This window comes from Caloenas nicobarica, chromosome 23 (assembly GCF_036013445.1).
Source record: "Caloenas nicobarica isolate bCalNic1 chromosome 23, bCalNic1.hap1, whole genome shotgun sequence".
Classification (NCBI taxonomy): Eukaryota; Metazoa; Chordata; class Aves; order Columbiformes; family Columbidae; genus Caloenas; species Caloenas nicobarica.
The window spans coordinates 4,558,411-4,583,498 of record NC_088267.1 but is presented as its reverse complement, the minus strand read 5'-3'; the positions used below and the strand labels follow the sequence as shown (position 1 = coordinate 4,583,498).

The 25,088-nt window shown below is 51.4% G+C and overlaps 3 protein-coding genes across 4 annotated transcripts; 2 read left to right on the top strand and 1 right to left on the bottom strand.

The window, feature by feature from the left end:
* Positions 1 to 46: 46 nt before the first annotated feature.
* On the top strand, positions 47 to 6,845 carry BSDC1 (BSD domain containing 1). Of its 2 annotated transcripts, XM_065650760.1 has the most exons (12): positions 47 to 87; positions 331 to 391; positions 1,037 to 1,153; positions 1,737 to 1,907; positions 2,029 to 2,083; positions 2,450 to 2,565; positions 2,754 to 2,822; positions 3,027 to 3,108; positions 3,282 to 3,821; positions 4,423 to 4,526; positions 4,994 to 5,040; positions 5,131 to 6,845. In XM_065650760.1, the coding sequence occupies exons 1-11, from the start codon at positions 77 to 79 to the stop codon at positions 5,024 to 5,026; spliced, it is 1,359 nt and encodes a 452-aa protein (XP_065506832.1). In that variant the 5' UTR covers positions 47 to 76; the 3' UTR covers positions 5,027 to 5,040; positions 5,131 to 6,845. The 2 variants fall into 2 exon arrangements, with proteins under 2 accessions (XP_065506832.1, XP_065506831.1); XM_065650759.1 differs by lacking the exon at positions 5,131 to 6,845 and having other exon boundaries at positions 4,994 to 5,099.
* Positions 6,846 to 7,168: 323 nt separating this feature from the next.
* Positions 7,169 to 8,365, bottom strand: TSSK3 (testis specific serine kinase 3). The gene is made up of 2 exons (XM_065650758.1): positions 8,221 to 8,365; positions 7,169 to 7,830 (listed from the first exon to the last, which is right to left on the bottom strand). The coding sequence occupies exons 1-2, from the start codon at positions 8,363 to 8,365 to the stop codon at positions 7,169 to 7,171; spliced, it is 807 nt and encodes a 268-aa protein (XP_065506830.1).
* A 1,689-nt stretch (positions 8,366 to 10,054) lies between these two features.
* KPNA6 (karyopherin subunit alpha 6) lies at positions 10,055 to 24,937 on the top strand. Its single transcript, XM_065650569.1, has 14 exons — positions 10,055 to 10,157; positions 14,829 to 14,962; positions 15,751 to 15,846; positions 16,136 to 16,235; positions 16,541 to 16,635; positions 17,715 to 17,846; positions 18,062 to 18,150; positions 18,864 to 18,963; positions 19,885 to 20,048; positions 20,669 to 20,747; positions 20,875 to 21,000; positions 21,587 to 21,714; positions 22,206 to 22,384; positions 23,312 to 24,937. The coding sequence occupies exons 1-14, from the start codon at positions 10,154 to 10,156 to the stop codon at positions 23,494 to 23,496; spliced, it is 1,611 nt and encodes a 536-aa protein (XP_065506641.1). The 5' UTR covers positions 10,055 to 10,153; the 3' UTR covers positions 23,497 to 24,937.
* Positions 24,938 to 25,088: the final 151 nt, after the last annotated feature.

Here is a 25,088-nt window from a genome sequence, read left to right as displayed (position 1 = left end):
GAGACACGCCCCCTCCGCGGGGGCGGGGCCTGAGGGGTGAGGGGTCGGTAAATATTGGTGACGTCAGGCCGCCAAGATGGCGGAGGGGTGAGTTCGGTACCGCGGAGGGGCGGCCGGGCCGGGCTGAGCCGAGCCGAGCCGAGCCGAGCCGAGGGACGGCGGGGAACGGGCTGGGCCCGGGGCGGCGGGGGAGGGACAGGCCTCGGGGGGCGGCGCGGTGGGGCGCGGGGGAGCGGGCCTGGTTCTGGGCCGGGTTCTGGGCCTGGGCCTGTTTCTCGGCCTGGTTCTGGACCAGGTTCTGGATTTTCCTGACACGCGTGTCCCCGGCAGGGAGGACGCGGGCTGGTGGCGCAGCTGGCTGCAGCAGAGCTACCAAGTTGTCAAGGAGAAGGTAGGTGGTGCTGGGCTGGGTCGGGCCTGCGGGGCCGCCGCGGGACTCGTTGCCTGGAGCCGGCGGGGGCTGGGCCGGGTCCCCGCGGGGGCTGCAGCCGCTCCGATGCCTTAGTGCCAGCCCTTAGCGGCTGCCTGACGCCCAGGGAGGGTGTGCGGCTGTAGCTCGGCCCGTGACCCCGGGAAGGGACCAGTTGGTAAATGCGGAGGGAGTTTAGATGTTTTCGGTTTAATTCTGGGAGCTGAGGATGCTGCATTGGGATCTTACAGCTCAGGGGAGCAGCCCTGGGCTCTGTTGATGTGAAAATCACCACCTGCGCAGGGAGGGCATGCGCTTGCAGCGTCGCTTTCCAATGTGTAACTTCCTGCCTGTGACAGCAGTGCTTGTGATAATTATATACAAAACTCAGAACAAGGCTTTTCCTAACTTATATTTTTCTTGTCGTAGCTGAAAAAAAACCTCCTACTGTACCATGTTTTGGGCATAGCAGTTTCCCATTGTTATTCTGGTTATTGCAGTCTTACCATTGCGCTGGTTGGGCTAAGGGCTCAGCTGGGTTAAATGCTCTCACGCTTTAACCTTTGTAATATGTCAGCTGTTTTATTGGAGAGCAAAAGCATCGCACTATCTGTCACCTTCTTACAGTCCACGGAAGCTTTGGAATTCATGAAGCGGGACCTGGCTGAGTTCACCCAAGTAGTGCAGCATGACACAGCCTGCACTATTGCTGCCACGGCCAGCGTGGTCAAGGACAAGCTGACGGTGAGTACAGTAGTGAGAGAGCTGGGGTTCTTGTTGCAGAAAGCAAAGCAGGGGGTGAATAGTGTCCAAGGACATGATCCTCTGAAAAAACACCAACCGTGGACTTCAGGTTTCAGATTTTCTCCCCAGTGGGGGTTTGGTGCTGAGCACTGTGTGGGATTTCCTTGCTGTAGTGATGAGGAACCTCTGGGCATGAGTGGAGACAAGTTCCTTTGCCTGCCCTTTCCCTGCGTGCCATGTGGGCAGGACACTGGGAGTGTCCCTGTGGTGTGACATTGGATCTCCGCACAAGCTTTCAGCCTCAGTCCTGTGCAGTGTGACAGTCCAACCCCCAAACCTGGCTGTGTCCTTCCCTGCAAAGCTTGGGCTCAGTTCCCCACAAACCTGCCTGCCTGCTCCTTCACCACCTGAGGCTAGTGCTTGCCACCACACCTTGCTCCTAACCCAGCGCTGGCCATGGAATCACCTCATTAGCACTTTTTTGAAGGAAGAGACACTCTGCTTCCTTAAAGGAACCTGTCCAGGAAAGACTGAGGCTGCCGCAGGCACTGTTACTTACACTGTGCTGCTTTTTCTCTTCAAGAGGACAGAAGGTTCCTCAGGTGCAACTGAAAAGGTGAGGAAAGGGCTCTCTGACTTCCTGGGTGTCATCTCAGACACGTTTGCTCCCTCGCCGGATAAGACCATCGACTGCGATGTGATAACGCTGATGGCAACGCCCACAGGTACCACAGAGCCCTATGACAGTGCCAAGGTGAGTGTCCCATTGCGGAGCCACTCTCCAGGATGCAGAGTCCCAAGTCCTCTGTCCTCTCGGGGCTCTGCTGTTGCTGCCCCTCCACTGACAGCTCTGCCCCGTGTCTCTTCTCCTCCAGGCTCGTCTCTACAGCCTCCAGTCAGACCCAGCCACCTACTGCAACGAACCCGATGGTACGTGGGGGCTCAGTGGTGCTGCCGAGCCAAGCTGGCCCTTGCGTGGGGTCTGTGGGCCACCCTGAATTGCCCAGAGCCTTTGGCCAGTGGCCCTGCTGCCTTGGCTGTGGGTGGGGTCTCTCTGCGCTGGGGACTGGCTTAGACTGAGCTTTTACCACGTGAGTTTAAACTAGTGCTGTGTGGCCTTTGGTCTGGCAGAGGCCCAGTGATGTGGGGGAGGTTCAGAGACCCGCATCTCTTTCCTTCTTTGCCCCTGCTCACCCCAGCTGGTCTGGTCCATATTGTTTTTCCAGTGAAACTTCCTAAAACTGTTCCTGCCCTGTTTGTGCCAAGGACTGTTGTCTCTGTGCTTGTCCCGTGCAGGCCCTGCCGAGCTCCTGGAGGCCTGGCTGGCTCAGTTTAACCTGGAGGAGAAGAAAGGGGAGATCGCGGAGCTGCTGGCCACCAGCCCTTCCATCCGGGCTCTCTACACCAAGATGGTAAGGCCCTGCCTGGCGCCTGCAGCGGCAAATTCTGTCTTGGGCTGTGATGTAGGGAAGCCCTGAGCTGCTCGGGACCTGGAGTTAGTGTCAGAAAGGCCTGTGGTTGTGTGGCAAACTGGCACAGGGATGTTTAGCAGTGCATTGTGCTCTCATGTGACTCACAACATTTCCCGTGTCGCTCCCAGGTCCCTGTGGCTGTTTCCCATTCTGAATTCTGGCAGCGCTATTTCTATAAAGTGCATCGCCTGGAGCAGGTAGGTCGTGGTGGGTGTCTCCCTGGTGGGTGGGCGCTCCAGCCAAGGAGCTCTAACCCAGACCAAAGAGGCAGAAAATACTTTTCCTGGAAAAGCAGAAATCTGGGCTGCCTTTTGTGCAGCCTTGTTGTCACTGACACTGAAGTGCTTTGGGAAGGAAAGGACTGGGGACGTGAGCAGCTGCTGACACTGAATTCCTTGCAGGATGAAGCGCGGAGGGAGGCTCTGAAGCAGCGAGCAGAGCAGAGCATTCACCAAGAGGAGCCGGGCTGGGAGGAGGATGAAGGTGGGTCAGATGGTTGGGGACCTGCGGGGGGGCTTGCGCAGGCCTTGGCAGGTCATGGTTAGAGGGTGGCGGCTCCTACTCACTCCCACGAATTCAGCTCCCAGCCCTGCTGCACCGTCAGCTGCTGCTGCGCTTGCTGAAACATCTCTCGCTTCTCTTCTGCCTTCCTACAGAGGAGTTCTTGGGGATGTCACCCCTGCCTTGTGCAAACATGAAATTTCCAGAAGCGGCAGAGAAAGAATCTGCCCCCACAGCCCCGGAGGGAAACAACCCCACTGCTCCCAAGGGACCCTCGGAGGAAAGCTGGGCCGTCCTCCCTCCAGAGCCAGCCCTGGCAGAGAGGAGTCCCTCGGAGAGCAGTGAGAGCATCTCCCTTGTGACTCAGATTGCAAACCCTGCCTCTGTGCCTGCCGCGCAGCTACAGACCGGAGCGCAACCAGCCGGGACCGGAGACCTCTCTCAGAGGCTGCTGGAGGCCACCTCAGAAGAGCAGAGCTCCCCACCAAAACCCCCCAAACCTGCTCATCCTTCTGCACCCGCCCGGGACTCTGCAGCATCCTCAGAGCAACCGGCTGTTACAGAGCCCAAGGATGTGGAGAGCAAAGCCCAGGGCAGGACAGAGACTCTGAAAGAGGAAGGACCAACAGATCTACGAGTCTTTGAGCTGAACTCGGACAGTGGGAAATCTACTCCCTCCAATAACGGCAAGAAAGGTGCGTGTGTGGAGCCAGCACAGGGCCTGGAAACCTCTTGCTAGGGTGGCAGCTTTGGGGGAAAGGGCCTGATTTTGTGATGATGAAGGAGAAAAAGGGTTTTGCCAAAGTCACCCAAGAAGGTTAGATCCAAAGAGTGTCTAATGGCTGAAACTAAAGTGAAAGTAAATCTTTGTGTTGGGCAAGGTCACATCAGAGGGTGAAAATCTGCTCTCAGCAGGAGCTGGACCACAGCTGGCTCTGCCCTGAGCCCTTCCTTGCAGGGCACCCTGCCTTCAGCAAAACCTGCTGCAGGTCTCCCAAAATAATGGTTATGTTGGTTATAGGATTATAAAGCCACTGGAAGTAACCCAAGATCCAGCAGGGTGACCCAATATCATGAACTGGGTCTGTGAGCAGAATGAAATTAGACAAGAAATCAAAAGTCTGTCTCTGTGAGCAGACAGCCTGCTCTGGGGAATGAGGAGGCTTTCCCTCCTTGGGTAAATCCCTCGGGAATGCCAGGGCTCTGTGGGTTGCTCGGGCAGCTTCGTGCTTTCACCAGTGTGTCTGGAGAGCACGTGTGGCTCTGATGGCTCCATTGTGACGTTTGTGCTTCCAGGCTCCAGCACGGACATCAGTGAGGACTGGGAAAAGGACTTTGATCTGGACATGACTGAAGAGGAGGTGCAGCTGGCGCTCTCGAAGGTGGAAGTGACTGGGGAGGTGAGTCAAGGGGAGGTGGCTGCTCCCAGAAACCCTCAGCAGCTCCTCGGGGTGATGCTGCCTGAGCTCTGCCCTCGCTGGCTGCTTCCCCTGGGAGACCACAATGCCTCAGAGCAAGGGACTAAATCACTTGGCTTGGGCTCTGCTGCCAGCCCTGTGCTGGAGCTGAGGCTGAGCAGCACGTCGCAGCGAGATGTGGCTGCACAGAGCAGCTGGCCAGAGGCTTCTCCAAGGCGTGACTTGCTCTTTGGGGACACGGGCTTAGCTTGGGATCTCACCCTGGGACTCTAGGGTGTTGGCTGTTTGAGTGTGGGAGTTCCCCACGGGGAACAGAGCAAACAAATCTCTCTTGTGAGGGTGTGGGAGGGTGAGGATGTGTCAGGCTTTGCGCTGACTCAGTGGGATCTGTTGAGGGCTGGCTGTTTGTGTTACTGAAACAAGCTGAGGGTTGTTACTCTTGTTTGCAGCTGGAAGATGAAGAGTGGGAAGACTGGGAATAAAGCGACTGCTTCCAGTGTGTCTCACAGGCTCATTTCCACCATCGAATGTGAATTAAATCACGGACTGGCTGTTCCTTTGTGTATAACTGTGCTGGGGATTGCAGTTCCAGGCTGGAGGAGTTTCAATCCTGTGGGCGACTCGAGGGACCCCTTCAGACCTGGAGGAGGAGGAGGAAGCAGGAGGTCACTCGTACGTTTAGCTGCTAGGGAGCCCATCTTCTCTGTAGCTCCTAGAGACCGGCCAAGTCAAAACCGACTGCCCTGAAAGCGTCGGCAGGAGGCAGATGTGATGTGGTGAGGGGTCCCCAGGGTGAGCTGGGCGCTCAGGCACCCAGCGGGATCCCTCGGTGCCACCCGACTGCCGGCTGGCTGATTGTGCTTGTGTGCGCGTGTAATCTGCAGTCCAGCAGCTCAAAGGCTCGTGGCTGCACGCTGTGCCCGCTCGCTCGCCACTCTGCACTGCTGGCCAGGCCGTCCCTGGAAAATCCCTGGAAAACCCCCTGTGCGAGGAGTGACCGAGGGCGGTTGATGCCACGGGAGATGCCCCTTCTGCTGTGCCACTCGCAACCTGTGGCTTTGACCCAACGCTGGGCTGTGCCGAAAGGAGCCAAACTCCCTGCCAAACCCTGAGCTTCTGCCTGGCTTTACGTCTTTGGAAGTTTATTTTTAATGGAAACTCCTGTTTCCTCATGCAAGAGCAGCAGCTCCTCGAAGAGCCAAGACCTGCTGCTTTCCCCTTTGCAGCTGCACTGCCTTCTCTGCTGGGTTTTGTGTACTTCTAGTTGAATTTCCCAAGCAAAGTACTTGTGGCTTGCTCTGACTTGAGCCCTTCTGGGCAGAGAGTGCTTTGGGTCACCCCGGGAGCAGAACTGCTCTGCACTGGTGCCCAGTTCAGCCCTTGCAAAGCCCCAGTCTGGCCCCCTGACCACTTTAACCTCAGCCCTTCCCATTCCTGGCCCAGGCAGAAGCACCCAAGTGTGGGTGGTGGCTGTTGGCAGAGGCTGTGGGCTGTGTCTGTCCACTCCGCTGACTCCCCTTGTGTCCCTCGGCCACCAGTGTCACCAGTTTCTCTGTGCTCACTGGGGTTCCTCCACTTAACCCCTTGTGACTGCCAGCAATGCTTCCTTCCCCTCTTTTGGGAATGATTCCCTTCTAATGGCACGAGATGCTCCTCAATGGATGTTGCTAATACACAATTATCCTAACAGGACAGAGCCCTCGCTGCTGTCTCTGGAAGAATTGGGGTTTTGGGTTCGTTTTGTTTTTTCTCACCTGCTTTGGGGAATTTCTCCACTGCAGCTGCTCACACAGGTGCGGTGGTGGTGACTTCGGGCACTTACAGGAGAGTGTGTCTGTCCTGGAAAACCCAAGAGGGTCGGGCACTGAGCTACAACTCGCCCCCCACGTGGCATGTGGTCCAGCAGAGCCTCTGAAATGCACTGCAGCCTCACCCTGTTCTGGGCTCAAACTCAGCTGTAGCACGAAAGCCAGTTGTGGGTCGGTGACACCCATGGGGGTGTGCGGGTGGGGGCTCGGGGCTGCACTCCCTCGGGATTTGATGGAATAAGTCGTGGCTGGATCCCTGGGCCTGTGACGAAGAGGGTGCAGTGCTCTTATCTGTGTCACTTTTTTCTCTTTAGTCAAATTAACCATTTGGTTGTCTGTGCAATATTCTCTGTTCTGAACTATTCCGCATCTCCCTGAGCCTTTTCTAGCTGGGGTGAAAACCAGGATACAATTCTAACAGCTGGTAGTTTTGTAACGATGACTTTCTCCAAACCTTTTACAGACTTGCAGTTAACAGCAATTAAAGGAATTCTACAGAGTCTCTGCCTGTGTCAAGGGTTCTCATTCCCTGCGGGATGGGGATGGGGCTGCCTCAGAGGGTCTGGATTTCCCTTCCCTCCCCCCAACGTCAGGAGAGGTTAATTCGGGAAGGTGATCCCCAGCTGCTGGGAGCTCATGTCTGCCCTGATCCCCACCACTGAGGGCTTTGGGAGTCGATGAAAACACCTGAATATGAACCAGACCTTGTCTTGTCTGGTGCACCCCCTGCAAGGCTGGATAGGTGGGAAACAGACCTCCAAATTTATCGTCATTTTAGAAACATTCTGTCCCGTTTGGGGAGAGCAGGGTGAGTCCTCAGGGGTTAGTCAGCCATGGGTGCCGGCCAACCCCCTCGATGGAGGGTCTCAGGTTCATGTCTGGTTCCAAGAGCATTTTCAGGAGGTTCTGGCATTCCTTGGAGATCCCCAGCTGCATGGGGACGGAGACACCTTTCTGCTGCTGGTGCAGCATCTTTGGGATGTCTGTGTCATCGAAGGGCAGGCGGGCGCAGAGCAGGACGTAGAGGATGACGCCCATGCTCCAGACATCGCCTTTGCGGCTGTCGTGGGGGAGGCCCTGCAGCAGTTCGGGTGCCGCGTAGGCCGTGCTGCCGCAGAAGGTCCAGCTCAGCTCCCTGTGGTCCCTGGGGAGCAGCTTGGCAAAGCCAAAATCCGTCAGCTTCAAGGCGCTGCCCTGCAGCAGAGCGTTCTCACACTTGAGGTCGCGGTGGGCCACCCCACAGCCGTGGCAGTACTGGATGGCCTCCACCAGCTGCTGGAAGAGCTCCCTGGCACGGGGCTCGGGCAGGGGACCCTGGCGGAGGATGTAGTCAAAGATGTCCCCGTCCTCCGCCAGCTCCATCACAAGGTAGATCTTGCCCTCTGCGGATTCCAGCATCTCCTGCACGCGGATGATGTTCCTGTGGTCCAAGCGTGTGATGATCTGGAGCTCCCGGGGCAGGAACCTGTGAATAAACTCTGCCGAGAGAGGAGGTGGGTTTGCCTGGGGTGTGGGGACAGGGATGTCCCCAAGTTGCTGGCTCTAGACACCCCTCTGGGACTTGGCAAAGGGAGGGAAGGTGATTCCCGGGTGTCTGGTTCCTCATGGCCAGGCATCGTTCCCCAGGGATGCTCCTCGAGGGGGGATGCTGGGCTTCCCCAGCACTTTGCCATCCTTGCGGTTGGAGGGTGGCCACCCAAACAGGTCCTGACCCCCAGCCATGGTCCCTGGGCTGTTCTGCTGGACCCCCCAGTACCATCCCCGCTCCGATCCACTCTCAGTTTGGGAAACAAGATTTTTCTGGGAATTAAAAGCCTCCAGGGAGGGACAGTGCCTCAGCCTGGAGCTCTTTCAGGGTCAGCTCTTACCTTCCGGGCATTCCTTCTTGTCAATTATTTTAATCGCCACTTTCTTCTGGTGCTTCTGGGAAAAAGCCTCCTTCACTTTGGAGTACGTCCCCTCGCCAATGGTCCTGCCGAGCTTGTAGCCGTTGGCCAGCAAAAACCCCTCCATGTCCTCGTGTGGGCCGGGACCCTCCGCTCCCTCAGTTCATCCCACAGCGACTCCGCAACCACATCTCAGCGCCCCGGGGGGCACCCGCAGCGCCCGTTGGGGCACAGAGGGACCTTCCAAAACCCGGGGGTGCCATTGTGATGCAGGTCATGCCGTGTCATCCAGGTGGGTGCGCAGCGAGGTGGGGGACAGGCTGGAACACGCTCTTGGTGAGTGGGGGTGTGCAGTGCGGGTGTCGCGGGGGTCCCCATGTGTCCCCCCGGTGTTTTTGTCCTTGCTGGGGGGCCCGTCAGGGTCGCCCGGTTCGCTCAGCCGCTGTTCTCCGGTCAGACGCGTCCAGGGTCCGGACATGAGCTCCCAGCGGGCGCCGCAGGCTCGGAGGTTCCCCATCGAGGCAGGAGATTGTCCCAGCTCAGCCGTGCCCCCCGAAACGCAGGAGCCGGTGGGCGCCGAGCAGGCTGTGGGGAGGTAAGTGGGGGCAGGATGGGACCGGGTCCCTGCTCCGGCAAACACGGCTTGTCCTGCTGCCAAAAGCAGGAAAACGGTCCGAGGCTGGAACCCGTCTGCTGTGGGACAGGCTGAGAGAGTTGGGGTGTTCAGCCTGGGGAAGACGAGGCTCCAGGGAGACCTTATTGTGCCCTTTCTGTGCTTAAAAGGGGCTGAGAAGCAAGATGGGGACAGACTTTTTATCAGGGCCTGTTGCGACAGGACAAGGGGTGATGGTTTTAAACTAAAGGAGGGAGATTCAGGCTGGACATGAGGACGAATTGTTGGCCCTGAGGGTGGTGAGAGCCTGGCCCAGGTTGGCCAGAGAGGTGGTGGCTGAACCATCCCTGGAGACATCCCAGGCCAGGCTGGACGGGGCTCTGAGCAACCTGAGCTGGTGCAGATGTCCCTGCTCGTGGCAGGGGGGCACTGGGGGAGCCGGGGAGGTCCTTCCAACCCAAACCATCCTGTGATTCTACACCGTGCCATATCAGACAACGCCAGGCCGTGTCTCCGTCCCCACAGGCAGCTGCGGCGATGTCCCGGCAGCCACTGCCTGACGCTGCCCAACGTCCCCATTGACGTGTTCATCGCCATGGGAGGCACAGGCCGGCCCCGCGCCACCTGACGGCCCCCGCGCCACGCCGGCCGCAGCCAGGCCCGGAGCCGCGGAGCTGCCGAGGACACAGATTGGTGACGGACTTTGTAATAAAAGGACGTCTTGGAGCGTTTCTGTGCTCAAAACTCGTGTGTGGTGTGTCGGCTGCCGTGGGGCAAGAGGGGACACGGGGGGACAGGACACGAGGGGAAGGTGGAGAGGGGGTGGGACATGAGGGATGAGGAACAAGGGATTAGGACACAAGGGATGGGACGTGAGTGATGGGACACAACGGGACGGGGCAGGAGGGACATGAGTGATGGAGTGTGACGGGTGGGGCACAAGGGACGAGACACGAGCGATGGGACACGAGGGGACAGCGTGTGAGGGGATGGGACGTGAGGGATGGGGCACAAGGGGCCAGGGTGTGAGTGATGGGACACGAGCAGATGGGACACAAGGGACAGGCCGCGAGTGACGGGACACGAGGGCCGGGCCGGGTCCTCCCCGCCCGCTGGGGGCGCCCGAGAGCCTCGCGGGAGAGAGCGGCCCCGCCCCACCCGTGTCGCCTGGAGGGGCGGGGCGCCCGCAGCGCGGAGGAGGTTTGTCCCCGTCCGGCCGCCGTCCGCTCCCCGCGCCCTCCCTCTCCCCGGGCCCGCCATATTGTGGCCGCCGCCGGAGGAGCCGCCGCCTGAGGAGCCGCGATGGGTGAGGGCAGGAGCGGCCCGGCCGCCCGGGACACCCCGGCGCTGAGACGGAGGGGGCGCGGGGAGGGCGGGAGAAGCCGCCTCCGCCCGCCGGACAGCGGGACCGGCCCGTCCCGGCGCTGCCCGCGCCCCTCAGCGGGGCTCCGGGCGCCTCCCCTCCGCGGCGGGCCGGGCCGGGCCGGGCTGGCGGGAGCGGGGCTGCGGGCCCGGCCGCTGAGTCATCCCGGCACGGCGGGGCCGGCCCCGGGCAGGGCCCTCGGGGCCCGCTGGCGCTCGGGGCGGCCGCGCTGAGGGGGGTTCTGGGGGCCGGGCCGGGCTCGGCTGAGCTGCCAGCCCGCGGGAGCGGGGCCGGGGCCGGTACCGGGGGGTTTTGTTCTGTCAGCGCTACCGGCAGCTCCGTGCTCCCCAGCAGCGGGGGTTATTTGATGGTGTAATATTCTGGTTTTTTGGGGGGTATCGGGAGCTGCTTCTGCCACAGGGAAAAGCCCTGAGAGGCCGGTGCTGGAAGGAGCTGCTACGGTTGAAGCTTCTTCGAAGTGTCAAATCTTTGATCTGTGGTTAATTTAAATTCTGGAGCTTGTAAGGGTTTAGGCCCGAGCTTAAGGGAGATCCTGCTGAATTGTCTGGGCTTCTAATAACCCAGCAGGGCCTCGGTTCTTGTAGATTCCATCAAATCAAAGTTCTCCGGCAGCGGCAGCGTGAAGTCCCTGCACTGTCCCTGTGCAGCCGTCGCCATGGACAGGATAAGCAAATGCATCTCCTGACACTGTGCAGGAGCGGAGAGGAGTTGGTATAATAAGCAATAGCACTAAATACACTTCAGGGGCCAGAGAGGTGGGAAATAGCTTTCTCTGTTAGCTACAAATAAGCCAGGACTCAGTATTGCCCTTCAAAAGGTACTTTAATAACAGCAGACTGGTTTTTTTGTCGCTTTTGATGTAGCCTGGCATTGACGCTTCCTACTTGGGAAAGCAAAATGTCTTTTTCTTGAGGCTTCAGGTAGTAAGACAAGGTTTGCGTGGGTGAGGCAAGTGGGAAAGCCCAGCCTGTAGCAGACAGGTTCTCTACACAGCAGAGGAAGGTTCCTCTGAGAAGTGAGGATTAGGATCTTAATCAGTTTTCACCTGCAATATTATCTTTTAACCAGACTTGAAAGTGCCCTTTGGGGTGGGATGGTGCTTGATCAAATTGACCTCATCAGAAACTCTCCTGCTGTCCTCAGCCCCGCCGTGGTGTTCCAGGACGGGTCCGTGGCCACGTCCCTCTGTGTGCGATGGCTGCAGCACCTCCCTGTCCGCCACAGCTTTTAAAACTTAATTTATAGCTCAAGATGTAAAATCTCGACTGGCAACTTTGAGTAGAAAAATGTCCTCGGGCCTGTTGAACGTCTGAAAACTGCCAGTGTTAAATTGTTTTAGGTTAATAGGACTGAGGGGTGGCCGCATAATGTTGTTACCCTTCTTGTAGGGTGCAGGTTGAGGGTGCAATGGTGTTTCTAAGCAGCTGCAATGTTGGTCTTGCCTGTGTTGTTAGAAATGCTCGTCAGCCTGTTCTTCGTTTGCTATGCAAATGATGTCTAAATGTCTCTATAGTGCCATTTACCCTGTGGAGCAGCATGTAATGCTCAATTCTTAATAAAACTTTTGTGGCTGATGAATTTAACTAGTTGTTTGGGTATTTTGCTTTGTTTGCTTGAGCTTGGGAGAGCAAATGTGAACTTTGTAAAGGGGAGCTTGGTCATTAAAATAGCGTGATAACGAAAGTATGAATTCCTTCAGCCTTTCAGCTTTGTGCTGGCAAGGGCTGGATCAACTCAAACGTGCTTAGCAAATCAGACAGTGCTGTTTGTTTCTGGAGTGAAGCACGTGTTGGGGAGGATGAGCTTGTTGGAATTTTATAGCACTCTGTCATTGTCTCTGACTATTCCTGGCTGTATTTAACCTCCTATAACTCTCATGTGTTGAGTTTGAGTTGACTTAGTCCAAGAGTTTATAAGAATTGTTACAAAGGACTCTCTGACCTGAGGTGACAGGTTTGGGAGGTCACCAGTCCACCCTTCAGGAAAGCCGAATGTCTCAGGATATGTGAATCGGGTTGAAGAGGACTTAAAGCCCCCAAACCTCAGATCTGTGTGGGTCCAAAGATCAGGAGGAGGCAGAGTTGAAATTAATGTGTGTTGAGAACTGGCCTGAGGAATAAATGGACTCTTTTTACACTGGGGCATGGAAAGCCTGAAGTAAATCCTGGTCTTACCTGACCCTGGCAAGTGACAAGCTCTCTGGGGAACTGTTAATTTTCCCCAAAGATCACCTGTGCTTTTCCCTTCCCCCTCCCCAGCCGGCACCATCAGCAAAGCTGCTGCACATTCCAGCAGCGATAGCGCATCGCTGGCTCCTGGGAGCTAAACCAGAAGGGAACGAGCCAGTGGTGGCAGCTGCACCAGATGCCCAAATAGCTGCGAGGAGAAGCGTTTTACAGCGTGTGCTGCCCACCAAGCGCCCAGCCAGGGGTTCAAGGCAGCTCTGAAAGAGAACGGACTCTCTGCCTCTGTTATTGGTAGTAAACAGTCAAATAATCTGTGTGAGAACACAAAAGCAGCAGAGCAAACACGCAAAACAGACCTGCACGAGTGACAGGACAGAACCTGACGGCTTTTCCAGGGTTTAACGGCAGCTGGGGTAATTCCAGGGCTGACCAGGCTTTGCCTTAAGTGTGTCTTATGCCCGGCAACAGAATGGTAATGGATATCTTCTGAAGTTTACCTTTGTGAAAGGGTGTTCTGGCTTTAAAAAGCCCTTGTTGGATCTGTCAGTGTAACTGTTTCTCTGCTCTGTCACTTTGGTCTGATTCAGCAGCACAAATTCTGCTTTAGACCTGTGAGTCCCTGCAGTGACTCAGCTTTAACCAGCAGCTGAAAAAACGTTGGAAGCAAATACTTCTTGTAATGCAGAGAAGTGGGAAGAGCATCATCTGGAAAGAAGCCAGGCTGGTTTTCTGATCCAGCAGCATTAAGAAGCCATTATAATCTTGGCGTGGCTGTAATGACCCTGGAATTACAGTGACTTTTTTTTCTGTGGAGCTGCTATGAATGAAGTTCACTAATGCAGGGAGGTGCTTGGCTACAAAAGGCGCTGATTTAGGAACCCGAGGTCAGGGGGTTCCTGGAGCAGAGCGGCGTTTTGTATGAGCTGGGTCAGAACTCTGGTTTAAATGGAGTCGCAGTGCAGGGTCCAGGCTGAGCCCAGCTGAGCTGGGTTGTGCAAGTTCGGAGGCAGCTGGACAGTCATGTGGCACTTGGCTATTTACGTGACTGACTGAATGGTAATTCTGTGGATAGTGTGAAGTCAAATCACTTTTTCCTCCTCCTTTTCTTAAAAACTACCTTTTAATTGGAGACTTAGCTTTCCAAAGGTAACAAATTTCTCTTTGTTAGGGACGCTGTAATCCTCAGAATTAAGCTAGTTAAAATATTAATTTTTCTAGCTGTTTCGTCTCTCCGTGTTGGATGTTTGTATGTTGTATATGGCTTGGCTTGGCTGTGGGGCTTTCCCAGCAGGAGGACAGTAAGGTCTGAAACTTCTCCAGCTGATCCTGGAAGGGTTCCAGAAGGGCTGGAGGTGCTTGATAAGTTGGACTGAAATTTTCTGCAGGCAACGTGGCTGAGGAATGTTAAACACTTGAAAGAGGAGGGGTAAGGAGATAATGCTGCGAACTTTCACAAGACGCTTCTTCTGTCTACCCGTAGTGGTTGGAAGAAAACAAAGATACAGGTGTCCAGCAGAGTCCTGGAGAAGAGCAAGTTGGTCTCAAGGTTAACAGGCGCACTGATGTTGTGTATCATGATTGCTGCCTTCCCGTCCTGAGAAAGGCAAATAATCTGCTTGGAAAGATGTAAACAGCAGTCGACATGGTCAAAGCAGTGGGTTCCAGCTGGATGCAGCTGCGGGATCGAAATCCTTCTGTACTCGGGTCCCTGCTTGGCCCTGGTTGCCTTTAGCTACGCCAAACCATGGGGTGTCACTGCCCTGACCAGGAGGGAAATACACCAGCAGTCGAGTTTGAAGGGCTGCATTAGTCAGGTAGGAAGCAGCAAAATGAGTAGGTCGGTTACTGAGCGCTTGCTCCTGGCGGGACAAACACGGGCTATATGTTATGGACAGCTCTGGGTTTTGCAAGATTTTTTTAATTGTTATAAAATCAAGGCCTCGGTTTGCTGTGGGTTCTGTTGGGTTTTTGCTGTGCGTACACAGTGAACCTTCCAATCCGAGGGAAAAAGCCAAGGTGTGGTTTATGCCATGGTGACACAAGGGAAGTAATTTCTGCCGGAAACCACAGTAGAATTTAATTCTGCAGCTCTGAAGCTGATTGAGTAGAAGCCTTTCCCATGGTAACGTGCTCAATATTGTCAAGTTTGATCCATGTTCCTTTTGGAACAGCAAATCTACTCTTATGCTTCCTAGAAACTTCCTAACACTTGCCATAACAGTACATCACATGAGCTAAGGTTAGCATCACATTATCACTTGGAGCTTTACTGTAGAGACCAGCTCTTGCGAATAAATCTGTTTAATGTGGCTTTTCCATGTGCATGAACTTGTTGTCAGGAAGGACATGCAGGTAACGGAGCAGAGTGTGGCAAGAAATCTGAGGCAGATATTTTTTCTTTTCACAGATACCAACACGAGTCCTGCAAAGGATAACTATCGAATGAAGAGTTACAAGAACAAAGCCCTAAATCCTGAGGAAATGCGGCGGAGAAGAGAAGAGGAAGGAATTCAGCTGCGCAAACAGAAACGAGAGCAACAGGTAACTGTCATCTTGAGTAGCTTGTGTACAGCCATAACACAACCAAGATTGTGCTGCTGCCAAACTGGAATCTTCAAGGATCTGTGCATTAAGGTTCGTTGGCAGTCTTTTAATTTTTTTCTGTTCTGAGATCTTGCTTTTCATTTTCTTTGTACCTAGTACAGAGTGTAGCTCACATCAAGAGCTTTCCAAGCACTTTGTCCTTGGGGTACTAGAGGGTTTTGTTCACAGATCCTTGTTTTTAAGGTGGTGTTTTGTTTTTTAGGGTTTTTTTTTTTTTATTAATTAGTGGATGGGGTTATTTCCTCAAGAAGCAGGAAGAGCAAGTGAAAGTATGGGCTGTGTGTATTTCTTAACTCTGAGCTGTTGGGTTTTTTTTTTTGTGGTTTTGTTTTTGTGTTTTTTGCTTGGAGGTCTGTGAAAGTGAGAGGTGATTCCCAGGTGATGTAAGCTCAGACTAAATGTTTTCTCCATTAATGTGTCATGCAGAAGCTGCTTTCTCCCCAGTTTTCCTAACTTGTTAGGTCAAATTCTGCAGCTGCCTGTACCAGCGTCTCAGTGACTTGGCTATTTGCATATCTGAGGGCAAGACTTAGCACGTTTTATTATTGGGGTTCGTATGCCAAACTCTTCTTCAGAGCACAGAGCTGTTATTAATGACTGCTTTTCTCTTCAGGTTGCATTTAGTCAAACTGACGGTATCTTGTTTGAGGAACAAGAATATCTAGTTATGAAGACTGTTCGTCATTGCTTTCTAATAATGACTCCTGTGTTTTGTTCCCTGCCAGCTCTTTAAAAGAAGAAACGTGGAACTGATCAATGAAGATGCCTCCATGTTCGATAGTCTCCTTGTGGATTCCTACGTTAGTTCCACGACATGTGGGGTAAGGTGCCTTTCGTTGCTGTTGTGCCTTCAGATAGATGTGATGCTGTGCACTGCATAGAACTGACATACCTCAACGTTTTTGCTTTCTCACTTTTGAGAATGTTGCAAATGTTACTACGGGGAACTGGAAAAGTCTGCCAGGAAGTAAATAGAGTCCTGTAATCTCAAATTGCAAATCTTTGGATCGTTAGCTAAGCACAAAGTCGTTGGTAGACTGTCACGACTGTGCCTTAAATCATTTTAGTGTGAAATGGACCCATTGTTCTGTCTCCTTTGCATCTTTGCAGGAGGGAATGATCACAAGAGAGATGGTAGAGATGCTTTTTTCAGATGACCCTGATCTACAGCTAGCAACCACTCAGAAATTCAGGAAGCTACTCTCCAAAGGTAAAAATAACTCATCTCTGCCATAGGATCTGATGTAGCGTTTCCTTTGCACACATTTGTGCACGTGTGTTGCTGTACAGAAGCTTAGCAGCTTTGAGCTTGGGGAAAGAAAGTTTTCATCTAGAAACTTAACAATGTAGTATGTTGCTAACGATTTACAATTGTATGGATTGTACAGAAAGTGATTCTGGAGGGTTTTCCTGCCGAGTTCCGTACAGCTTGATCGTTCAATGGAGCAATAGTTTATGCTTGTTATTCCCCGCATTAGAGCCGTCACCTGTTCTGACACTGCCTTGCTGTTGCAGAGCCGAATCCTCCAATAGATGAAGTGATAAACACTCAGGGGGTGGTGGACAGATTTGTTGAATTCCTGAAAAGAAGTGAAAATTGCACGCTACAGGTAAAGGAGCTTGTGTTATGAATTCTTCATGGCATGTAGCAGTTTAACCACAGCATAGCAGTGTGAACCCACAGGTGCTATCAGGGAAAAGTGATGTCTTGAACTCAAAAGATGCAGGTTATGTGATGTACAGGAGAAGACAAAGGTAGCCTGTAGTGCTTAGGCAAAAAAAATGAAGTTATAAATTGCTCTAAATTATAATTCTTGGAAGAGTGCTGGTGGAAATAACATGATTCATCTGCAGCAGAAGAGAATTTGACCTTCCTGTGTCTGATACTTCTGCTGGGAGCTAGTGGAGCCATGTAATAAATACGTAGGAAGAAACTGCGAGAGGAAAAACCTCCATTATTGGAGGCTTTTAAGTACAGGCTAAGAGTGAGTTAGCAATGGCGTAGGTAGTGCTGATCCTGCCGTGGGGCAGAGGGATGGACTAGACAGCTTCTTGAGATTCCTTCCAGCTTGGTAATAACTGTAGTTACTTTGTAGGAGTTAAAGATGCTTCCATACATGGAACTGCATCCGAGTTGATGGCTGCCTTCATATTCTTCCTGCCCTCTGGCCCAAGGCCATGTATCACGGGGACTTACTTTCAAGAAGAACTGACTGAAAATCTGGTTTTAAACTGAAGAATGAGTGGCAAAAGCAGAGAACTTGCTGCTCAGCTTCATCTGAACTCAGGGCATCACTGTGGTGTTAGCCAGATGAGAGGGTGGGCTAGAACTGGCCAGTCTGCATGAGATACAGAAAACTTTCTATGCCAGATGTTTATGCGCTATGTGTCTTCACTTTTCCTGCTGCAAAGTACTTGTAAATGTGAAGTGATGTGGTGTGACCGGTGATGTATTCACTTGCTAATCCTTTGAGAAGCTGTAGCCTCTGAGAAGGCATTTAGCAGATGTGGCTTTTTTATTGCTCAAGAAAATCAAACCCTTTGAGTATTAAGGTTCTGTTGTGATACACTTTCTCATCTCACAACCCTTTTAGTAGAAGTTGAAAGAATTATAGCCAAAATATAATGGCAAATACTTTGCTAAATCAGGATTATTTTATTCATACTGTTATTTATTTCCTTGTTTCAGTTTGAAGCAGCGTGGGCACTGACGAATATTGCATCAGGAACTTCCCAACAAACAAAAATAGTAATTGAGGCTGGGGCAGTTCCTATATTTATAGAGTTGTTAAACTCTGACTTTGAGGATGTTCAAGAACAGGTAAGGTTCACTTCTTACTCTGGGGTTAGGGCGAGAACCACACTGAGTTGCACACGATTAAAATGCAGTGTTTAAAATGAGTGACCGGTGTCAGACGACAAATTGAAGTATCGTTTGCCTGGAATTATGGGAAAACGCCTTCTTTAGCACACTACCCTTTTCTTCCTCTGTTCAGAAACTGCGTGAATGCTAAAACTGTTGCTGTTTCCTTTCAGGCTGTCTGGGCATTGGGGAACATTGCTGGAGACAGCTCTGTGTGTAGAGATTATGTCCTTAACTGCGCTATTCTTCCTCCCTTATTAATGTGAGTAGCCATGAATACTTGCCAATACAGTTCTTGGAGTCCCATGGTACCACAGCAGAGCCGTATTTGAGCTGGGCGAGTAAATTCCCTGGCAACATGTGGTGATGTTCACTGGGAATCAAACCCTTGGTACCAGATGAACTGGTAGTTCTGACAAGTATCTGATGAATAGAGTGGGACTTGGTAGATAACATGCCTTCTCACAAACCTTTCTGCCGCTCTGAATCTGCAGCGGGTGCTGTTGCTGCGTGCTTGTCTTGCTGAAGTTGCAGGGCTTGCTGGTTCGCTCTGTGTCCCTCCAGACGTCTGCTTGTTGTGCTTATGCTGTGGATTTCAGGGGCTTGTCTGAGTGGGTTTCTCTGGCAGCCTGAGCTGGTGAAGATGTCCCTGCTCGTGGCAGGGTGGGACTGGGTGAGCTGGGGAGGTCCCTCCAACCCAAACTATTCTTTGGTTCTCAGTTCTAATTTGGCCTTTGCCTTCCTGACCCATTCCACTTTACATTGTTAGGAATAACAGCTATTTATCCTAAAAGGTAGTTGCCTGTCACTTCTCTTCTTGCTTATTGAGAGGCTCAAGTGACAAGCAGCATGGCTTGAGCTGCAGCAAGTGGAATAGTGGTTTGACTTCCTTAAAATCAGACTAGTTTTCCTTATTTTGATTCCCTTGCTGACTTCCACATCAAGGATTATAATTCATGGTTGCTGTTTCTTTAGGCTCCTTACGAAGTCCACCAGGCTGACCATGACACGAAATGCTGTCTGGGCCCTGTCAAACTTGTGCAGAGGAAAGAGTCCGCCACCTGAATTTGATAAGGTGAGAATAAATTCCTTGTTGGCACCTGGTAAAGATGTTTGCCTCAATTATTTTGGGCTGTCGGACCTTCTGTAAGTCGTTGCAGGAGGGAACAGGGTGAGGCTCTTCCTGCTGAGGTTGATCTTGCTGTTCAGCAGATGTTGAGTGCCTGTTTAATTTTATGCATGGCTCTATTGGCAGCACTTCAGTGGGACCCCTCAAGTAAGGGGGCATGGCCAGGCTTCCCTGCAAGGCAGCACACACTGGAAGTTTGAGACTTCACTCAAATTGTGGCTAAAACCTTGATTCTGAGACATCTAAATGCTGCAAACCAGGACTGTGTCAACGTGGGAGCTGTGGCAGCTTTCCTCTTTCCCTTTCCCGGTGTGCTACGGGCACTAACAAAAGGTTCTGCTGGCCTTTCAGTTGTCTCATTCCTTTCAGTAGAACAAAAATAGTTTAAGATCAATGTGTTTCACTTTTTAAAAATGAAAGCTCACATGTCAGAGCTGGGAAGCCTGTGCTGAGGGGTGGAATCTGACTTGAGTGTAAATATAAAAACACTTATAAATGATTGGAGTACTCAAAGGTGTAACCGTTGATGGTTGCTGCTCTGAATACTGAGCTGTGTAGGGTTATTAAGAGTAAGAAATGGAGTTTCCAAACAGTAGCATGCACAGTAGCGCTTGTCTCGGGAGTCTGGACTTGCTCCAGGAGGAAGGGATGTAATTTTAGTTTAGCAATAAAGCTGTTGAGGTAACTTCAGACACTGTGATTATGAGGTATGTGAACCAGCAAGGAAGCTGCTGACTTTGGGGAAGGAAACTGTGGACATTGAAGACTCGTTATCTCCCCAGTCAGAGTAGCCACATGGTGTTTGTGTGTGAACACGATGGTCCTTGTCACAAAGTGACTAACCTGGGGTGGTGGCTGTTGTTGTAGGTATCTCCCTGCCTGCCAGTCTTGTCCCGATTATTATTCAACAGTGACTCCGACTTGCTAGCAGATGCATGCTGGGCTCTTTCCTACTTATCAGATGGCCCCAACGAGAAAATTCAAGCAGTTATTGACTCGGGAGTGTGTCGGCGGCTGGTGGAGCTGTTAATGTAAGTACCTTGTCTTGCCACTTCAGCCTCGTGAGACTGGGAAGCAGGTGGCTGAGCAAGAGTTTGTGTCAAAACCCATCAGAGCAGTTCTGTGGGAGGGTCTGAAGCAGGTCGAGAGCTGTAGAACTAGAGTATTTTCTAGTGCTGGAATGCTGGTTAATACTTAGGCTAGGAAAAATCTATTAATGAGTTGGGACTGATACTTCTAGTCTGCGGAAGAAGAGAGGACTGCGGAGTGTCTTGTGCTCTCAAATTTGAATGGGCCTCTTCTCTCTAACACCTTCAGGATTGGTAGAACTGCAAGATGCTTGCTTGCAAAATTATCTGGAAAAATCCTGGGTGTTCTCATTGGGTTAACATCATCTTTGTTTAGGAATGTGATGTAAAAGGTGAGATCTGTGATTAAGCTGAAGATGATAGAATTAGGACATTAAGGATGAAAACTGTATTCCAAGTTTATCTTCAGTCTTCGCTTATCCAGTAGCAATATGGTCAGCTTGCTGTGTGTTTCTTTATGCTAGGGGATGGAATTCTAAGTAAATAATGCAGTTATTGGGGAGAGAATCTTCTGCATGTGACCTGATGGATTTGGTTTTGTCCTTGCACCATTTTTCCTGCAGGCACAATGACTACAAAGTGGCCTCCCCAGCTTTGCGAGCAGTTGGCAACATCGTGACAGGGGACGACATCCAGACCCAGGTGAGGGGAAATTCCTGCCTTACAGGGCAACGCGGTGCCCATACAGCATATTCACTGTGTGAAAATTGGAAGTATTTAGCTCTGTACCAGTTACTGGGGCTCTCACTTGTGTTTTCTTTCTCAAAAGGTCATTCTGAACTGTTCAGCCTTGCCTTGTCTCCTTCATTTATTAAGTAGTCCCAAGGAATCAATCAGGAAAGAAGCCTGCTGGACTATATCGAACATCACGGCAGGAAACGGAGCACAAATACAGGTATGGTCTTTTCCAGCCCACCTGTAATGATCCTTGATTCCAAGCTCAGCATTAAGGATTTGCAACTTTTGTCTTCTCTGACACTTAGAGGCTGGTTCTGTTCACATCTCTTGTTCTGCAGTAATTTGCAAATTTGCTGCTCCCAACCATCTGCCAAGCAAGAACTAGAAAACTTGATAATTATGCCTACAATATTAGGCTGAAATGAATCCCACAGGTTGGATCATTGGAATAAGAGGAGATACAGCCCTGATTTCTCCATGCTCAGTTAGAGATACCTCTTTGAAAAGCTGGAGCTTGTTGAGTTTTAATTATCCTTTTAATGACCTACATACTGAGGCAGATAAGTGGTGAAAGCGTCGCTGCAGCATTGATGCAATAATAGGGATTGTCTACTCTGCTAGTTAGGGAATTGGATCTTGTGTTAACAGGGAATAAAGGAATAAAACGGAGGAATCGCTGAAGTGTTATAGCTTGGAAAGGCCTTTTCCGTTGGAAAATGGAGGTGGAGGTTTCTTTCCGCTGCTTAATAGCATTTTAGAAACTGTTGCCAATTCCAACAGGTCTTATTCCTCTCTCTCCCCAGGCAGTCATCGATGCAAACATTTTCCCGGTGCTGATAGAAATCTTACAGAAGGCAGAATTCCGCACGAGGAAAGAGGCAGCGTGGGCCATTACAAATGCAACGTCAGGTGGAACTCCTGAGCAGATCAGGTGCTCCCGGTGGCTCCTCCGAGGGGAAATCTCTGAACGCGCGGTAGCTCTGTCTTTAGGAGAACTGCAGGATGGGTTGCAAGGGAGTAATTTGGAGAACAGGAGAGTACCTGAGACACACAGAGCTATAGCTGGATCGTTACTGTGCTGTAAATTGTAGCTTCCCTCTGAATAAGGATAAACAAGTCCGAACCACTTCCCTCCTCCCCCTTTAGGTAGCTTAGATTAGGCTAAATGTCCCAACTTGACAGATATAATTCCAGTGCAGAGTTAATTTGAGTAGCATCTGGAGTTAGCAGGTTTCTTAGAAGAGGAGTGTGTATAGAAATGCAAATAAGTGGATAAAAAAATCAACCTTTCAGAACAGTAAAAATATATTTTAAGGTAACTTTTTGTATTTTAGTTTAACTTAGTTCCCTTGCTCTTTCGAACTGAGCATAGGTGATGCTTGCTAGACCCTGAACGGGTGTGTGTTGGTGCTTTCTCTTCAGGTACTTGGTCAATTTGGGTTGTATCAAACCTCTCTGTGACCTGCTGACTGTCATGGACTCCAAGATAGTTCAGGTGGCACTGAATGGGCTGGAGAACATTCTGAGGCTTGGGGAGCAGGAAGCCAACCAGAGCGGGATGGGCATCAACCCCTACTGCAGCCTGATCGAGGAGGCCTATGGTAGGTGGTGGCCGGTGGCCTTTGCATGATTGAATTTAGCACCACAGGATGTATCAAAAGGTGTCTGCTGCTTTTGTTCGTTGCTTTTTTGCTGTTAAGGGATTTAGTCTGTTCCAAACTAGTGAGATTTGTTCCAGCAGGCTTCTTACCCTCTTCTGATTGGGCATAGGACAAAATACTTGGAAATAAAACCCATCATACTTCTGATCCAAGCTTCCTAGACCTGGAGACCAAACTGATAACTGTGGCTCGCACCAGTTGGGAATATTAGTAAGAAATAAGCGAAGTAAAAATTGGCACTTGTGGGTCCAGGATTGCTCTGACTGTACCCAGTTGTACACTGGAGATGTACGGTGGGAATCCAGAGAGAGCTTTTCCCTGGAGTGACTTTATTTGGTGGCTTTTTTTCCTGCTCTTAATGCTTTGAGGAGCAGCTCCTATTTTGGTCTGAAACTCCCAGAGTCTGGTTTGCCCTCTCACTGACTCTTACACTGTGTGTCCTGATTCTCCCAGTAAGAATAATTCTTGAAATTCTTGAGAGAATATTGTACGTGGATGTTTTCTGTGCAGCAGTGGGTTTAATTAGGACAGCTAAAGCTGCTGCTGCCCTTCTGCTGGAGGCTACTGGGACGGGCTCTGCTTCCTTCCCCACAGCCGGTTGGTTTAATTTCACTGAAACCTGGTTTAGTCTTGAGCCAGGAGCTGTGTCAGCTAAACCTGTTGTCGAAAAGGTGTTAATGCTGCCTGCTACAGATAAAATCCACAAGCAGCTCTGGAGTAGTTAACTTTAGATGTCAGTGCTGCTCATAAAATGCAAATCTAATGCAGATAAAGGTCTGTGAATAGGGGCAGGAGTGGAGGACAGTGAAAATATCAGGATCTCCTGGCTTCATTGCATTCTACTATTTTTTTTTTTTTTTCTCCAAGGTTTGGATAAGATTGAGTTCCTACAAAGCCACGAGAACCAAGAGATCTACCAGAAGGCCTTTGACCTGATCGAGCACTACTTTGGCGTAGAGGATGACTCCGCTCTGGCTCCCCAGGTAGATGAGAACCAGCAGCAATTCATCTTCCAGCAAGCCGAAGCCCCCATGGAAGGTTTCCAGCTATAATGTGTCCGAGGTGGGGGAAAAAAACACCACAAACTTGGCAGGAAGCAGCTGGGAGCAGCTGATGGTCTCATCCTCTCCTTGCAACCGGACAGCTACGCGCTCACTCCACCTGTTAGGAAACAATTCTTCCTTCAAACAACTAGAACCAGGGCTTTGTCCTCGCAAGGAAAGGGGATGTTCTTACACTCTTTTTTCTTTTTGCTGCTGCAAACATGTCTATAAAGCAGGCATCTGGGTGGAGGAAGGACACGGAGGTAACGGATTGCACCTCTTGGTGTGTGTTTTATTTTCTTTGTGGTGATCTCTCCCAAATGTCACTTCTTACCTCGGGTACTTAATTGAGATTTCAGCGTTGGGTTGGGTAAGAACGCGGATAAAAAGTAAGCATTCTGACAACAATAATTCTGCAAACCTGGGTTGATCTATTTAATTTTTTTTGCACATGTTACTCTTTATTAAAGACTCTAATTTGCCAAGAGCAAAGTTTAGCCCTGGCCTTTCTGCGACCCTCCTGCAGCGGACAGTCCTTTTGAACCTGGGCCAAGTTCCCCTGAAATACTGTAAATGGACAGAGAAATGCAAAGTTCTCCCGTTCCTGGGAAGGTTTTTCTGGGGAGAAGGCTTCTTACCCTTGTCTAGAATTTTTTTTTTGGTTGGTTTTTGGTTGGTGTTCGTTTGGTGGTTGTTGTTGGAAAACTGCTAGTGGTATTTCCAAGGAGAGAGTTAAAAACACAAGGCAACAAGACCCCAAAGATGGTGATGCTGAAGAGGGGGCGGGATGCTCGGGTGGGTTTTGAAGCAGGAAGCACAACTGCCCCAGGCTTTGTTCGCATTGCTACTGACCAACGTCACGGAACTGTCGAAATGTTGAAAACCCATCTGCATCTTTACTTGAAATATTTTTTTTTTTTCTTTTTTCTTGGCTGGGGTGGATCATTACGAGCTGGAGGAAGAGGCCAGGGTTGCAAATGTTGTGTGCGGCGTTAACTTCGGTAGCAACGGGGCTGAGTTTTTGGGTTTACCTCCTGCTCACAGGTGGATTATGTACATTTTACTTAAAAAAAAAAGTCAAATCTCTGTATTTTTTATATTATATATAAGCAGATATTTGTCTAATTGGGCTTCATAGAAAAAATATATATAAAATTTCTGTAATTTATGTAAATAGAGCACTGTGAGCAGGCAGACCTGGAGACGCCAGCCCCCCCTCACTGGCCATGTCCTGCTTTTCCTCTGTTCGCTCACGTACTGTATCAGCCGCCCTCGACCTGTCTTAACCCCCTCTGCCCCTTTTGAGTCACTTCGCCCAGATTTCACTCGACAAAAAGCGAACGCACGAGGCTCTGGAGAACAAAACCGCTTCTGGGGTGTGGGGGGAGCCGGGGGGGTGAAGCGAGGCGGGTGCAGCCCCAGCCCGGGCTCCGGTTTTTGATGAGTCTTGTGAAACGAATAAATCGCATCGTGCAGCTGCCTGAGTCTCTCGGGGGGGGGGCGGAAGGGGGGCGGCTGGGCCGGCTTCTCCTCTCGGGTGGCGGCGGGAGGCTCTCGGGGCAGGTTCTGCCGTGATTCCCCCTTCCCTCGGTGGGGAGGAG